This window comes from Gallinula chloropus (assembly GCF_964237585.1).
Source record: "Gallinula chloropus genome assembly, chromosome: Z".
Taxonomy (NCBI): Eukaryota; Metazoa; Chordata; class Aves; order Gruiformes; family Rallidae; genus Gallinula; species Gallinula chloropus.
In genome coordinates, this window is record NC_140089.1 from 88847212 (window position 1) to 88862447 (window position 15236).

A 15236-nucleotide genomic window follows, 5' to 3' on the forward strand; every position below is an offset into this window, starting at 1 on the left:
TACCCAGTTGGGGAAAGGAGGGAAATCCTGGTTGACCCATATTTATAGGATTTTCACCTCCAAATCGATGAGGATTCACTTGGGGGGTGACTTTATCTCATGCCAAGCACCCCCAACTCTGTCCTCATCCATCCCTGACATATGGAGGAGAGAAAGACAGACATGGAATGTATAATATTCTCTATCTGGTCATAATAGTGTTATCCTGGGGTCCATCAGCAGAGGGGTGGCAGCAGAGACAGGGAGGGGGTTGTCCCTGTCTTAGGGACCTGAGATCTTAGGGGGAAGTTCTGAGGGGCTGGAAGGTGCTGCCCAGGGATGGGGTGGGTGCCCCATCCCTGGAGGTGTTGAAAACCAGTTTGGATGTGGCTCTGGTCAACCTTGTGTAGCTCCAGGCCTGGAGGTTGGTGTCCCTGCCTGTGGCAGAGGGTTGAAGCTCTGGGATCTTGTGGTCCCTTCCAACCCAGCCCAGTGTGGGATTCTCTCATACTGAAGGAGGGGAAATGAGGATAACCCTTCAGAAAGCAGCAGCTGGCTACAGTTTAACTTACTCTCTGCTTCTGATAAGAAGCAAACTTGAAGTCAGAGATGCTATAAAATATTCAAGTTACTTATTGGTGCTGAAGGCTACTGTTGATTTGCTGTAGATTTGGGAGAAAACATTGACAACTCTGGAGTATTGAGCCAGAACAGAGCTAGCAGGTTGCTGCATTTTAATGGCTTTTGCTTGCCAGTGGTTTTTCTTCCTGTTCCCTGGCGTTATCTTTTCCTTTTTGGGGAAGAGCTGAGCCTTGTCACAACACACTGGTGAAGCAGAGGAGTTTTGTTGGCGCTACAGGCAAGACAGCGGCTTGCGATCGAGAGGAGCAGCCCATTAAAGTCAGTAGCACTTAAGTCATTGACATCATGGAAGTAAATAAAGGAGGATTTACTTCTCCTAGCAGCTTTACCTAGGTGTTAGGACAGAGTTTGAACTCTCTCCTGAGATTTACTAGGCTGAGCCTGGGATGGGATGCACCCCGTAGCATTTTCAAGATGGATCCCATCCCTCTCGTCCTCCACCGCATCGCGGTGGCAAACAGGTCCCTGTGGCGCTCCTGTGTGTTAAACACCATGTGCAGCAAAGCCTGGGCTAACCTTGTTAGTCCTTAGATAGTCCCTGTGGAAAGGGGGGAGGGAGAGGACACTCTGTTTGAGGACACATGCCAACGGAAGATAAACCATCCCAGAACACCAGGCAAAACATCAGGGACTGGATTATTCCACACTTTATCAATGTTCATGGGATGATTTCACCCACTATCACTTTAATACTTTATTATCCCTACTCTGTAACCCAATTTTGTGGTGAAAATACCCATTGCTTGTCTTCAAGGCAATAAATTTGCCTCTGTTTTAGCCATACTGGCCAGAACCGGCGAGTCATGGCGGATTTGAGCGGGAAAACAGTGAGGACAGCTCCCCTCACAGCGCTGCAGCCATACCCAGAGGTGCAAATCATCCAGCCATGACCCACCAAGCCAACTGGAATCATGTTTTAATGGGATTATTTTGCCTTTTAATGGGATTATTTTGCCTCTGTGTAGATAAGGCCAAGGAAAGGCCTTGAAGCCTGGGGAAGATTAGGAGGAGGTTGAAAGGGCTGGTCCAAAGTACAGGAAAGACATGGAGATGTGGGTGCTGAGGCCAGAGGAGGCTGTGAGGAAGATCAAGGGGGCTGGAGCAGCTTTCTTATGAAGACAGGGGGTGAGATTTGGGGTGGTTCAGTCTGGAGAAGAGAAGGCTCAAGGAAGGCTTAATTGCGGCCTAATTGCGGCCTAATTAAAGGGGTCCTATAGGAAAGCAGGAGAGCGGTTGTTCTCCAGGGAGTGGAGTGACAGGACAAGGGGTGATGGCTTCAAGCTGACAGAGGGCAGGGGTAGCTTAGATATTAGGAAGAAATTCCTCCCTCTCAGGGTCAGGAGGCCCTGGCACAGAGAGGTTGTGTAGGTCCTGTGCCTGGCGGGGTTCAAGGCCTAGTTGGGTGGAGCTTTGAGCAACTTGATCTAGTAGCGGGTGTCCCTGCCCATGGCAGGGGGATGGAATTAAATGATCTTTGAGGTCCTTTCCAATCCAAATCAACTCTGGGATTCTAGGATTCTACCACCCCACAGCAGAGCGATGAGGGAGCTGAAGGACTGAGCTAGAAGCCGCCTCATCCAGAGGTAGCAGCTGATGTTTAGCAAATTAGGACATGGAACTGGGCTCAGATACGACCCAAACTGGCAGCATAGCTTATGTTTTATGTATATATTATAGAGAAAATCAGGAAAATATGGGAAAATAATGTTTTTTTAATCTGAAAACATGCTGATTCAGGCTCTTTTCTCTCCCTGACTCAACTCAGGGCTATTTTTCCAGCATGGCCTTCTGTTTGCCACCAATTCTCACCCTCCATTCCTTGCTTATCCCCACTTCTTCCCACTTTTATGTGCCTGAAGGACTCCCTACGTGCCTGAAGCACTCCCTACATGCCTAAAGCAATCCCTACATCCCATGTGTTCACGTGTAACACCAGGAAGCAGAACCATAACACTCCTTTAGGCCCCGGGGAACGGCTGTAACGCAAACACCGCTGTCGCTAAACGCTTCCTCCTCCCCAAGCAGAGCCAGTGATTTAAGATTGCTTGCTAATGTTCAATAAAATACCAATTTAGGGCTGCATTTCTCAAGTTGGTGTTTGTTCCCACCGCCTTTTTCTTCCAGTTTAACGGCCGCAGCGAGTCCGTCGCGCTCGGTTAATTCATTTATCGGGTTGTAGATCAAGAAGAAGCTCAGACATGCTTTTAGCAAGTTCCTCTCCTAAAATAAAAGGTGGGATGAGCTTTTCATATCCCTCACTGGCCTTACAGATGTATTAGGACATCTGTCAGATCCCAGTTGCTAACTGGTTTTAGTCGGTGTCCTGCGGACGGCGCTGATTTCTTGTGGGTAAAGGGGGAATGAGGTTTAATGAGGTTTGATAGAAGCAAGTGGAGAGTCTGGCACCTGGGAAGGAATAACTACTGGGATCAGGACAGGGTGGGGGTGATCTGTGGGAGAGAAGCTCTGAGGAGAAGGACCTGGGGGTGCTGGTGGGTGACAGGGTGGCCATGAGGTCCCTGGAGGTCCCTTCCAACCCCTATAATCTGTGATTCTCCTTGCTTTAATGAGTGGGACAAGAGGGTGAAGGTTGACTCCTAATGTTTGGAAAAGCACATTTAAATAGATCTCCTTTATATAAAGAATTAATCACTGCTGCTTTCTGAGGATTTGATTGGTTGAAAAAGATTCTGCTACCTGAAAAGGGTCAATTAGAACCTGATCCTTACGTGATGGGCTGTGTAGAGGGTGATGTTTCCCCTCATAAGGTTTATATGCTGCTGCAATTTGTCCTTGAAGACAAATTAAAACTAAAACCCAGACAAAACCCTCTAGAAAATATAAATGTGTATTAAAATGTAGCCAATTCTCCTATTTTGGACACACTTAGTGGTTGAGGGGGGGATATTTTGTCCTTACTGCCCTTTCATTATGAGTATCACCTTCCTTTGTGATCCTCATCATTAGCAACCAAGGTTTCTCCCCATAAAAATTGAGACTACAGTTGAAATGAAAGCACTTGGAAAGATGAAATGAAGTTCAAAACTGTTAGCCAACTGAGAAAAAGAATTGAACATCCCATTTAATGTCTCATTGAAGTCTTGTATTGCTTCTGACATGTGGAAATTTTTTTGGATGGGCACCCCAGCATCACGTGTAAGGTGTCAGAATTGCTTTGCCAATTAATATGTTCTCTCTTTAATTTAGGTTTTGGCTGTCAGGTAAAATATCTTGGGGGTTAAATCCTTAGGTGAAGAGGATGGAGGTTGAGAAGGGATGGGTGTTTAAGGTGAAGAGCTGTCCCTGGTAGATAATAGCAGGACAAGGAGGGTGGAGTGAAGCTGGAGGAGGGAAGGGGGAGAGGAGATCTTGAGGGGAAGTTGGTGGCCCTGCCTGTGGCAGGGGGATCCCTTCCAACCCAGCCCAGTCTGGGATTCTCTGCCCATTTAGTTACTAATGTGATGGGGGACAGTTGGACTAGATGATCTTGGAGATCTTTTCCAACCTTGATGATTCAGTGATTCTAAGGCTTGAGCTGCTTCACTTCTCAACATCCTGTTGGCCTCTTCTTTATGAATGATGTAAAATACCCCCAACCCATAGTTACAGAGTCACAACTTGATCTTCATACATCAAGATTATCCAAACAAAGCTCCCTGACCTCTGGTGTCCCACCTCTCTGCACCCTCCTGGCAGGGCAGGGGAGGTGGGGAGAAGATCACCCCTCACCTCTTCTACACCAGGCTGAACATCCCCAGCTCCCTCAGCTGCTCCTCAGAGGATTGGGCCTCTCAGGGCATTTTTCTACTGCTTTATGAAAGCAAAGTGGCTTCTCCAAGCTCAAAGCTTTAAATATTATGGGTTAAAGCATCTTAGCACCAGCAAACTCGGAGTAGGAGGGGGTGTAAATGAGAGAGCCGGCCTTATTTTAATTGTTTTAATTAGAGATTTGGAAATATGGCTCTTCTTAGCTTTAAAAAAAAAATAGAGACCTATTTTCTTCTTATTTCCTGTCTGAAGAGCCAGCAGATTTGATGATTTCATTGAAGGAACTGGCAGGGAGCCTGGTCTGCTCGTTGGCTTCAAGCCATGGCTGCTGGCAAGAGGAACCAGTAGGAAGATGGAAGAGATTTAGACCCTTTGAATTGGGTATTAACAGGGGTAAAGCAGTAGGTGGGCTTGTTGGTTGGTGGTAAAACCCCCAAATTTGGGGTAGTATCTCTTATCCTGATGGAGGTGAATCATAATGGTGGGAGTGACAGGGAGTTGTGGACCTGGAGAGTCAATAGATCCTGTGAGTTTGTTAATAAATATTAGTGGGGTTTTCACAGACTCAAAGGATCACAGGGGTGGGAAGGGACCTTCAGAGATCATCAGGTCCAACCCCCTGCCCAAGCAGGGTCCCTAGGACAGGGCACACAGGGAGACATCCAGATGGGGCTGGAATCTCTCCAGAGAAGGAGACTCCACACCCCCTGGGCAGCCTGGCCCAGGGCTCCCTCACCCTCACTGGGAAGAAGTTCTTCCCCAGATTGGGGGGGAACTCCCTGGGCTCCAACTTGAGCCCATCACCCCTTGTCCTGTCCCCACAGCCACTGAGCAGAGGCTGCCCATGGCCCCCTGTGTCCCACCCTTCAGCTCTTGATCCCCAGTGATCAGATCCCCTCTCAGGCTTCTGAACAGCCCCAGGTCCCTCAGCCTTTCCTCCCAGGGGAGATGCTCCAGGCCCTTCAGCATCTCTGTCCCTCCTCTGGACTCTCTCCAGGAGATCCCTGGCTGGTTGATCCCAGGGAGCCCAGAACTGACCACAACACTCTAGGTAGGACACACTGCTGGCTCATGACCACCCTGTCACCCACCAGCACCCCCAGGTCCTTCTCCACTGATCTCCTCTCCAGCAGGTCACTCCCAGCCTGTTCTGATTCTCCCTTCCCAGGTGCCAGACTCTCCACTTGCTTTTGTTGAACCTCACCTGGTCTCTCCCTGCCCAGCTCTCCAGCCTGGCCAGGTCTCTCTGGGTGGCATCACAGTGTCCTGCATGTCATCCCCTCCTCCCAGCTTTGCATCATCACTCTACTTGCTGAGGGTGGACAATTCTCCATGAGTATCAGGGAGGTTTTCTTCCTCCATGGGATGTTCTGAATTGTTTCTGAGCTCTGGTTTCTATCTCTTCTACTCTTGAGTCCAAAGGCACTCAGGGGAACATGCCCATGTGATGATGATAGACCTGGTGGAACACTGGATGGCTCCTCACCTTCCTCTCCACCTGGTTTAAGAGGAGACATGGTGGATCTCCTGGCTTTAGAGGAGGAATCTGATCTTAAAAGTAACCTCTGAGGATTCCAACCTCCTCCAAAGATGAAGGTGCTTGGGGAGGTGGGATGCTTCCATGGTGAGGGAGCATCAGTGTTGCAAGACAACTTTGAGCCTAAACTCTCCCCTAAATCCTCTCTTTTTTATATAAAACTGTTGTTTTAACCCTCAATTAGGACACCTCTGCCATGGTTCTTTCACCTTAATCTAGATGAACCAAATCCAGAGAGTCCCTCCTGAGCTCTGCTACAATTAGAGGTCAACTAAATTAACCTTCTTCCCAAAAAGAGGTGGAGAAAAACTTGTTCTTTATTCTTTACCATGGAGTTTAAAGGTCTCTCTTTAAAAACCAGAGGCCTTCAGAGCAAGAATGTCAAGATGCAGGATGCTAATGAGATGCAAAACACAAGCTGAAGAAATAATTGGCTCACCATTCCAACGTGGTGGCTCTAAAAGCTCTCACAGTTTGGTTCTCCTGAAATGTGGCCAAGCTCTTTGTTTGGCTTGGAGTTTTGGGATGAAACTGGCTGAAAAACATCTCAGCTGCTTTCAATTTGCTGGCATAAAGCAGGATGAGTCAGTCCTCAATCCAAAAGCAAAGAGACACGTGCTGAGAGGACAGCAGAAAAGCTTCTGAGTTGTAGAATCATTGGATCACACACTGGGCTGGGTTGGATGGGGCCCCAAGGGTCACAGAGCTCCAACCCCAGGGACACCAACCTCCAGGCCTGGAGCTACACAAGGTTGCCCAGGGATCCATCCAAACTGGTTTTCAACACCCCCAGGGATGGGGCACACACCCCCTCTCTGGGCAGCCCCTTCCAGCCCCTCAGAACTTCACACCTAAGATCTCCTCTCCCCCTTCCCTCCTCCAGCTTCACTCCAGCCCCTTGTCCTGCCAGTCTCTGCTCTTTGAACAAGCTGCTTCCCCTCCTGTTCCTCTGCTCCCTTCAGGGACTGGGAGGCTGCAGTGAGGTCCCCCCACAGCCTTCTCTTCTCCAGGCTGACCCAGCCCAGCTCCCTCAGCCTCTCTCCATAGGGGAGCTGCTCCAGCCCTCTGAGCATCTCTGTGGCCTCCTCTGAACCACCCCTGGGTGAAATAGATTAGTATATATATATTTTAACTTTTATTCAATGAGTTTTAAGGATTATAGAATCATAGAATGTCCTGGGTTGGAAGAGACCCAGAAGGCTCATCAAGCCCAACTCTTTACTCCACTAGAGTCTATTTAAACTCTTCCTTGGGTTGGATTCATTTTGGGGTTGTGGTGATGGTGGTCCTTAAGTTTTCTTTATATTTCAAGCCCATAGGCTTTAATTAACTTTTTCATATTCTTTAATGAAGATTTTACTCATTTCACAGAATCCCAAGGTTGGAAAAGACCTTGAAGATCCTCAAGTCCAACCAATCCCATCCTAAGCTGAACCAGATCCCTGAGCACCTCATCTACCCCCAACCAGGGGTGGGGACTCAGCCCCCTCCCTGGGCAGCCTGTGCCACAGCCCCACAACTCTGCCAGGGGAAGAACTTTGCCCTCCCAGCTGAGCTGACCCTGCCCTGGGGCAGCTTGAGCCCATTGCCCCTTGTCCCATCTCCTGTCCCCTGGCTGCAGAGACCATCACCCACCTCTCTGCACCCTCCTGGCAGGGCAGAGGAGGTGAGGAGAAGGGCTCCCCTCAGCCTCCTCTTCTCCAGCCTCAACACCCCCAGCTCCCTCAGCTGCTCCTCAGAGGATTCACCCTCCAGCCCCTTCCCCAGCCTGGTTGTTGAACACACTCAAGGACCTTGATGTCCTTCTGATGGTGAGGACATGGTTTTCTCTTGAAAACCTGAGGATTTGGCCTCAACTCAACTTTCCTTGGCTGTCCCTGAAGTGTGTTTCAGGTTGTAGGTACCCCAAAAATAACTCCCAAGAAGGAAGGACAGAAGAGCTTTAGAAAGCATGATGTGAAACCTTCTCACCTTGGATTTCTCCTGTGACCTGAGCATGTCAATCACTTCTAACATCATCCAAAGTGCCTAAAAGGCCTGAGGAGCAATTCTCTGGTAGAACCTGCCCCATTTTAGAAGCTGGTGGGATCCCAGTTTCTGTGACTTTACCTCCTTTTGCTCTTTTAACTTGGATTTTAAAGCCTCACATCTTCCTTTCTGAAAATGAACTCTCATCCCTGATTTGCATAAGAATACTAATTATGGGCTGATTTATTTATATGTATCTATACCCAGAGAAACAAGCTGTTTAAATGACTTGGAATAATTGTTTACAGAACTCTGGATCTAGCTGTACTTTGGTTAATCAAGAGCTATTTGGAGCTGCTTGCTGCTGAGCTTCATAATTACTTGGATCTCTATTTGAACACCAAAGCCATGTGGATCCTCATCTCCTACAGAGAGGTCCTACACCAAAGTCACCCTTGTTGAAGTCCCAAGTTCTTAAGCTTCTAGACTGTCAATTACACCTGTCCTCCTTTTGGTTGAAGCTGTTGGATTCTCAGGAGAAGGGAGGGGTGTGTTTTGGTGTCTCCACTGGGTTGTGGTGGTGGGTGACAACTGGTATATAATGCTGAAGACCTGGGGCAAACAGGAGATAGCAAATTAGGCTGTGTTGTGCTCATGGTCATTGAAATTCTCAGGTATTTTTAATATCTTAATTAATTTTCATAGAATAAACTGAGTTGGAAGGAACCATAAGGATCAGAGAATCCCAGACTGGGCTGGGTTGGAGGAGACCCCAAGGATCAGAGAGTTCCAACCCCAGGACCACCAACCTCCAGGCCTGGAGCTACATAAAGTTGCCCAGGGCCACATCCAAACTGGTTTTCAACACCTCCAGGGATGGGGCACCCACCCCCTCTCTGGGCAGCCCCTTCCAGCCCCTCAGAACTTCCCCCTAAGATCTCATCTCCCCCTTCCCTCCTCCAGCTTCACTCCATCCTCAGAGCCCCACATTCTCCATGGTGGACTTGGACATGGGGTGCCAACCACAGCTCCATGTTGCAGTCTGAGTGGTTCTTGAGGGGTGAAGAGATCCTCTTTGTTCATTACCCTCATCAGCTCTTAATTGATTCATCCCATCTGGGTATTAATACAATTAATAAGTTAACACTTAATTAGTTAATCCCTGTGGGTTCTCCATCCAGGTAAAGGCAAGAGGGATTCATCTCCACCTACCTGGAGGGAAGTCCTACTCCTTCCACAGAAGCCTTCAGAGCTGGGTGGTGTGATTTAGGAGTTAAAGGAGAAATGCTCACCTATTAATGCTCATTATTTTAGCTTTTTAGATGAAAATTGAAGGCTGAAGCCAATTGCTAATGAGAGGACATGGGTGGTCTTGTCTATGCAATGCCAACAGCTAAAGCAAGGAGAAATTTGGGCTGTAGAGTAAAATTAACCTCTCCTTACTAAGAGTTCATGTTTCCTCTGGCATAATTTATCTATAATCCCAGTTGGAGGGGGGTTGAGAAGCATTTGAAATCCTCAGCTCCAAGCAGGCTGAAGCATTTCCACCACCTCACACAAGGTTTGAGGAGCACTTGACCTTCTCAGCTGTAGGAAATAGTTAATAGTAAATAAGCTTCTGACTTGATGTGTCCTCTTCATCTCTCCTTTTGAAACTCCAGGCAGGTTGTTATCCTCAGCTCATCAATCAGGCAGCGCTTTCACTTCACACCCTGGTGCCTTTTTGTGGCAAATGGGTTTAACTCCCATCTGGAGAAACCTTCCACTGCTCAAGTTTCAGATATAAAACCTAGAGGAGTCATAAAATATCTTCTTAATATTCATTTCATTCCAATCTTCAACTCCTTCCTTTTTGAAACCTTCTTATTAGGTGGCCACTTAGCTCTAGGAGGAATTCCCTGGATGGCAATATCCTATAAAAACATCATTAAATTCATCTTGGGAACTTGATTCCCCTTCCACATGATGAGTTTTGTCTCCCTCAGGGATCTGGGTGTCTGTGTTTCCATCAGTTTTATCTCCCCATGAGGTGGATGGTTCCCAGTCCCATCAGGTTTGGAAGAAGTTTCATGAGCTCTGGTTTCTCTGATGGGTTTGTGTGGTTGGGTTCTGGGGGAGAACAGGGCTTGAAGGGGTGGCTTCTGCAAGGAGAAGCTCTCTGGAGACCCAACAGAGCCAACACCAGCCAGGCTCAAGGCTGGACCTACTGCTGACCAAGGTCCAGCCCATCAGTGATGGTCACAGCACCTCTGGGAATCACCCTGAGGAGAAACAACCACAAGTGGCTGGGTTTTGCCCTCAGAGAAGGGAGTGTAAGAAGCTCTTTAGGTCCCAAGGCCAGGGAAGAGGGGGTTGGAGGTTCCCCAGAGAGATAGATTCCCCTGGAGAAGCCCATGGTGGAGTGTGGGTGTCCCCACAGCCCATGGAAGATGATGGGGGGCAGAGACCCCCCCCTGCAGCCTGTGGAGAGGCCCCAGGCTGGAGCAGGGGGAGACATGCAGGAGATGCTGGGACCCACCTTGGAGCAAGACCCTGGCAGCCTTGTGACCCCTGGGGGACCAGGCTGGAGCAGTCTGGGGCTGAGGGGCTGCACCCCATGGAAGGACCCACCCTGGGGCAGCTGGGGAAGAGCTGAAGCCCCGTGGGAAAGGACTCAGGTTGGAGAAGTCCATGGTGGGACCCCACGGTGCAGCAGGGAAAGGGGGTGAGGAATGACACCCCCAGGTAAGAAGGAAACCAACTCATGAGGAACTAACCCAAACCCCCATCCCTGTCTCCCCCTGTGACACCTGGGGGGGGAAGAAGGGAGACAAAGACAGAATGATCTCTCCTTGTCCTTATCTCCACTCCTGAGATCCTCAACATCTATTTTCTCCCCTGCCCAGCTGAAAAGGGCAGTGACAGAGTGACTTTGGTGGCATCTGGTCTCCAACCAGGGCCAAACCACCTCAGACCCACTCAAACCCCACACCAGGTCCCTGGATCATTTGAACCCCCCCCCTCTTGCTCTGATACTTCATCCATTCGGTCCCCAGGCAAAATTTTCCTCAGAATTCTAAAATAAAGATGAAAAACCAAGGTATTTTCCTTCTTGGAAAGCAAGAATCATTTCCAAACCCCTCAGCCATACACTTGCTTGCCTCTTTTCCTGAGGTAAGCAGAAAGAAATCACTCTTTTTCTTTCCTTACCTCAATTTCTTGCCCTTCAGCTATTGAGTGAATTGAAAATTGGGAGAAAAAAGAAAGAAAGACAGAAAGAAAAGTCTTGTCTTGGTGTTAAGTAACCTTCCAGACTTGAATTTGAAGCAAACAGAGCAATTCAAAGCAGTTGTTCTCTGAGGGATTGTACTGTGTGCTCCTAAATTGCTGCATATTTAATAGCTAAACATTTTCCACACCCTGAAGTCCATCCCCCAATTTGATAAGCTTTGAGGTTTTTTTATTAAGTAAAATTTAATTGCTTAGTAATTGGGTGTTCTGTAAGGAAAGATGGGGGATCCTGATAGGTGCTGACAAGGCTGTGTGGTAAATGGGAGTTGAGGACTGCTGCTGATTAGGTTTTCTAAGTAGGTTTGGGGGTATCTGACACCCTTTGGCCATGGAGTGAAGCATCAGCAGGGATCTGCAGTGGGGAATTGCAGAGTCTTCCTCAGCTAGTGACTTTCTCAGGGTGTATCAGGGCAAATCGTAGGAGGAGCAGCTGGGGAGGGGATTGTGCCCTTGGATTGGGCACTGGGGAGGCTGCAGCTGGAGTGTTTGGTCCAGTTCTGGGCTCCTCAGCATCAGAAGGACATTGAGGTCCTGGAGTGAGTGCAGAGAAGGGCAACCAGGCTGGGGAAGGGGCTGGAGGGTGAATCCTCTGAGGAGCAGCTGAGGGAGCTGGGGGTGTTGAGCCTGGAGAAGAGGAGGCTGAGGGGAGACCTTCTCCCCACCTCCCCTGCCCTGCCAGGAGGGTGCAGAGAGGTGGGCGATGGTCTCTGCAGCCAGGGGACAGGAGATGGGACAAGGGGCAATGGGCTCAAGCTGCCCCAGGGCAGGGGCAGCTCAGCTGGGAGGGCAAAGTTCTTCCCTGGAAGAGCTGTCAGGGCCTGGCACAGGCTGCCCAGGGAGGGGGCTGAGTCCCCACCCCTGGTTGGAGGAAGATGAGGTGCTCAGGGATCTGGTTCAGCTCAGGATGGGATTGGTTGGACTTGCTGATCTTCAAGGTCTTTTCCAACCTTGTGATTCTCTATTTGTCTGTCCATTCCCTTGAGCCAGCTCCCAACAACTCAACCATCTGTGTAGCTTCAAAACCTGTCTTGAAAATAAATCAACATAAGCCAGGAGAGCTGTAAAAGACCCACTGATGGTTTTAAGATCTCATGTATTACAGTCCTGCTGAGAGATGAACCTGGTTTTGAACAGAACCGTGGGAAAAAGGTGATTAGTGTCTTGTTGTTGGGATCCAGCAGCAGGTGTTTCTGCAACATCCTCATCTATCAACACACAGATTTTACTGTGAGCTTTTTAAACACCCCCAGGGATGGGGCACCCAACCCCTCTCTGGGCAGCCCCTTCCAGCCCCTCAGAACTTCCCCCTAAGATCTCATCTCCCCCTTCCCTCCTCCAGCTTCACTCCAGCCCCCCTGTCCTGCCAGTCTCTGCCCTTTAACAAGCTGATTCCCCTCCTGTTCCTCTGCTCCCTTCAGGGACTGGGAGGCTGCAGTGAGGTCCCCCCCCACAGCCTTCTCTTCTCCAGGCTGACCCAGCCCAGCTCCCTCAGCCTCTCTCCATAGGGGAGCTGCTCCAGCCCTCTGAGCATCCCCAGGGCTCCTCTGACCCCTCTCCACCAGCCCCACATCTTCCTTGTGCTGGGCCCCAGCTCTGGCCACAGGACTCCAGCTGGGGCCTCAGGAGGGCAGAGCAGAGAGGGACAATCCCCTCCCTGTCCCTGCTGCCACCCCTCTGCTGCTGGAGCCCAGGATCCCATCGCCCTTCCCAGCTGCCTCAGGGGAAGTTCCTCCTCCCCCATCACCCCCAGGTCCTTCTCCTCCTCTCCAGGAGCTCTTCTCCCAGCCTGGATCTGGGGCTGGGATTCCTCCAGTTTGAAGTATTTAATGATGTGGCCTAATTAATTTATTTAGCAGAGGGGAAAGGCTGAAGGGAAGGAGAAACACATCATGACACAACTCATACCACCTGATTGATGTGTTTATTTTACTTCTCTTTCCAGGACCATTGAGGTTTCTTTCCCAGACAGAATCCATCACAGCTTTTGCTGGAGACACCATTCTTCTCAAGTGTGAGGTTGTTGGAGAACCCATGCCCGTGGTTCATTGGCAGAGAAACCAAGAGGACTTGTTCCTCAGCCCAGCTGACCCAAGGATGGCTGTCCTACCTTCTGGAGCTTTACAGATCACCAGGGTCCAGCATGGGGACAGTGGGATCTACAGGTGCTTGGCAAAGAACCCAGCCAGTTCAAGAACAGGAAACGATGCAGAAGTCAGAATCCTGGCAGGTAAGAACTGGATCCACCTCAATACCTTCATGGTTTGTCTGGTCATGTCCTTTGGTTCACTCCTCTTGGGAGATCTAAGTTGATTTATCCCACTTTGTTTCTCCAAACTTCCAAGTTCTTCACATGGAAGAGCCTGGAGACCTTTAGAAGCTGTGAAGGGGAGGAGTTGCCACCTCAAGAACTTGTTGATGCTGCTTAACTTGAGACCAGCTTCCTGCAGATCTAAATTTGGTGGCACTTTTACATGGTCAATGGAGAGAGAGAAGAGCTTCCCATCTCACAGTGTTGCTGTGACTCCTCGAATTCTTCTCCTAGAACATTCTCTGGAAGATCTCCTCTCACTCCATTGACCAGAAGACAATCTGTTGGGACTGGCTGTTGAATTTACCTTCTCATATTTAGGGTTTTTTTGGATCCTTTGTGCCTAATCATTGAATTTTTAAGGTTGGAAATGACCTCTAAGATCATCAAGTCCAACCATCCATCCAAAACCACCCTGGCAACCAAACCATGTCCCTGAGGGCCACATCTATTGAGGTGTTGAGCATTTTTGGAGCTGCAGAGCAGAATTAAGAGCCAGATCATCTGGCAACTGGGGAAGACCACGTCAGCTGGAGTTCCCAGCAGGTTTTTCCTGGTCTTTTTATGACCAGAGTTCCTGCTTGATCTCTGTAGAGTGTCCCTGTTGACCATTTGTTGGTTTATCTAAGCATCTCTCCTTGGGTGGCTGTTTTTGGGAGCTTCCAAGCTCACCATGAGCCTCAAAACCCTCATGGATCCATCTTGCTTCCAATGTTTATGAATGACCACTTGAGATTCATGGAGAAGAGGCTTGGTTTGGGGTTGTTTTGAAGGAATTCTTTCCTCTGAGGGTGGTGGGACACTGAAACAGGTTGCCCAGGGAAGTTTTGGATTCCCCTTCCAACCCAAAGTGTTGTGTGATCGTATGAAAATGAAGAAAATGATGAAATTTCAGATTTTAACCAGACCTACAAGACTTTTAATCCTGGGAGGAGTATTTTAAGGTGGTCAGTCCTCTTGGCCACACCACAGGTGAGCCTGTGGCTGGAGGAAACATCTCCATAGGTTCACCTTGAGTTGGAAGCAGAATAAGGGTGAGGCAAGGTGAAGAAATACCATGGGAGGGTTGGAAAGGGTGGAAAGAACCACCAGAAAAATGAGTCAACAGACTTCAAACAGACTCTGGGAGGAAAATCTCTCTCCTCTCTAGTCATACCCATGGGGCCACCTTGAAGATCCCCTGTTAGGTTCTCCTCCACCTTTACTCACTACTCAAATCAAACCACCACCCCGTGTCTTTGCATCTCAAGGTCTGAAATACCATCTCCTCTTGTTGCTCAGCTGAAAGTAAGAGGCCTAAATTGGCTCTCAGCTCCCTTCTCCATCTTCAAGACAGAAGATAATGGAGCTCTGGAGCTGTTCCTTATTCTCTTTCAATTTTACCTTGAAAAATTGAATGGCTGGAGAAAAAGTTTCTTCCTTTTGTCTTGTAAATCCAAGCCAGAAGTGTCCATTCTCTACCTCTGAAGTCATAAATTATCTATTCTTCTTCTACCTGAGGATCTCAAAGAACAAATCCAAGGGCTGTAAATATCTTTCTCTTCATTATGGATGAAGAATTTTGAGCATCCTGCAAGAAATCAGCATTAAAGCAAGAGAGAGGAGCTCTGATGTCTTGTCTTCTGTTCCAACAAGGACTTGGCATGGTTTCCTTGCACTTTGCTTGATGTATTTTGAAGTTACCTCAAGAAGAAGAATGTCTCCAAACGTTGGTGTTAATGTCATGAGCTTTGTGTGTCCTTAATACTTAGGTGGTCCTGGTTA

General features: G+C 48.8%; 1 protein-coding gene across 1 annotated transcript in view; it reads left to right on the forward strand.

The window, feature by feature from the left end:
• DCC (DCC netrin 1 receptor) overlaps positions 1-15236 on the forward strand; it is a gene marked incomplete at both ends in the record, with an annotated part of 309485 nt that overhangs the window by 131369 nt on the left and 162880 nt on the right. Inside the window, one exon of the mRNA XM_084278967.1 lies at positions 13107-13391. Within this exon, the coding sequence (XP_084135093.1) occupies positions 13107-13391 (285 nt within the window). The remainder of the gene's footprint in view (positions 1-13106; positions 13392-15236) is intronic.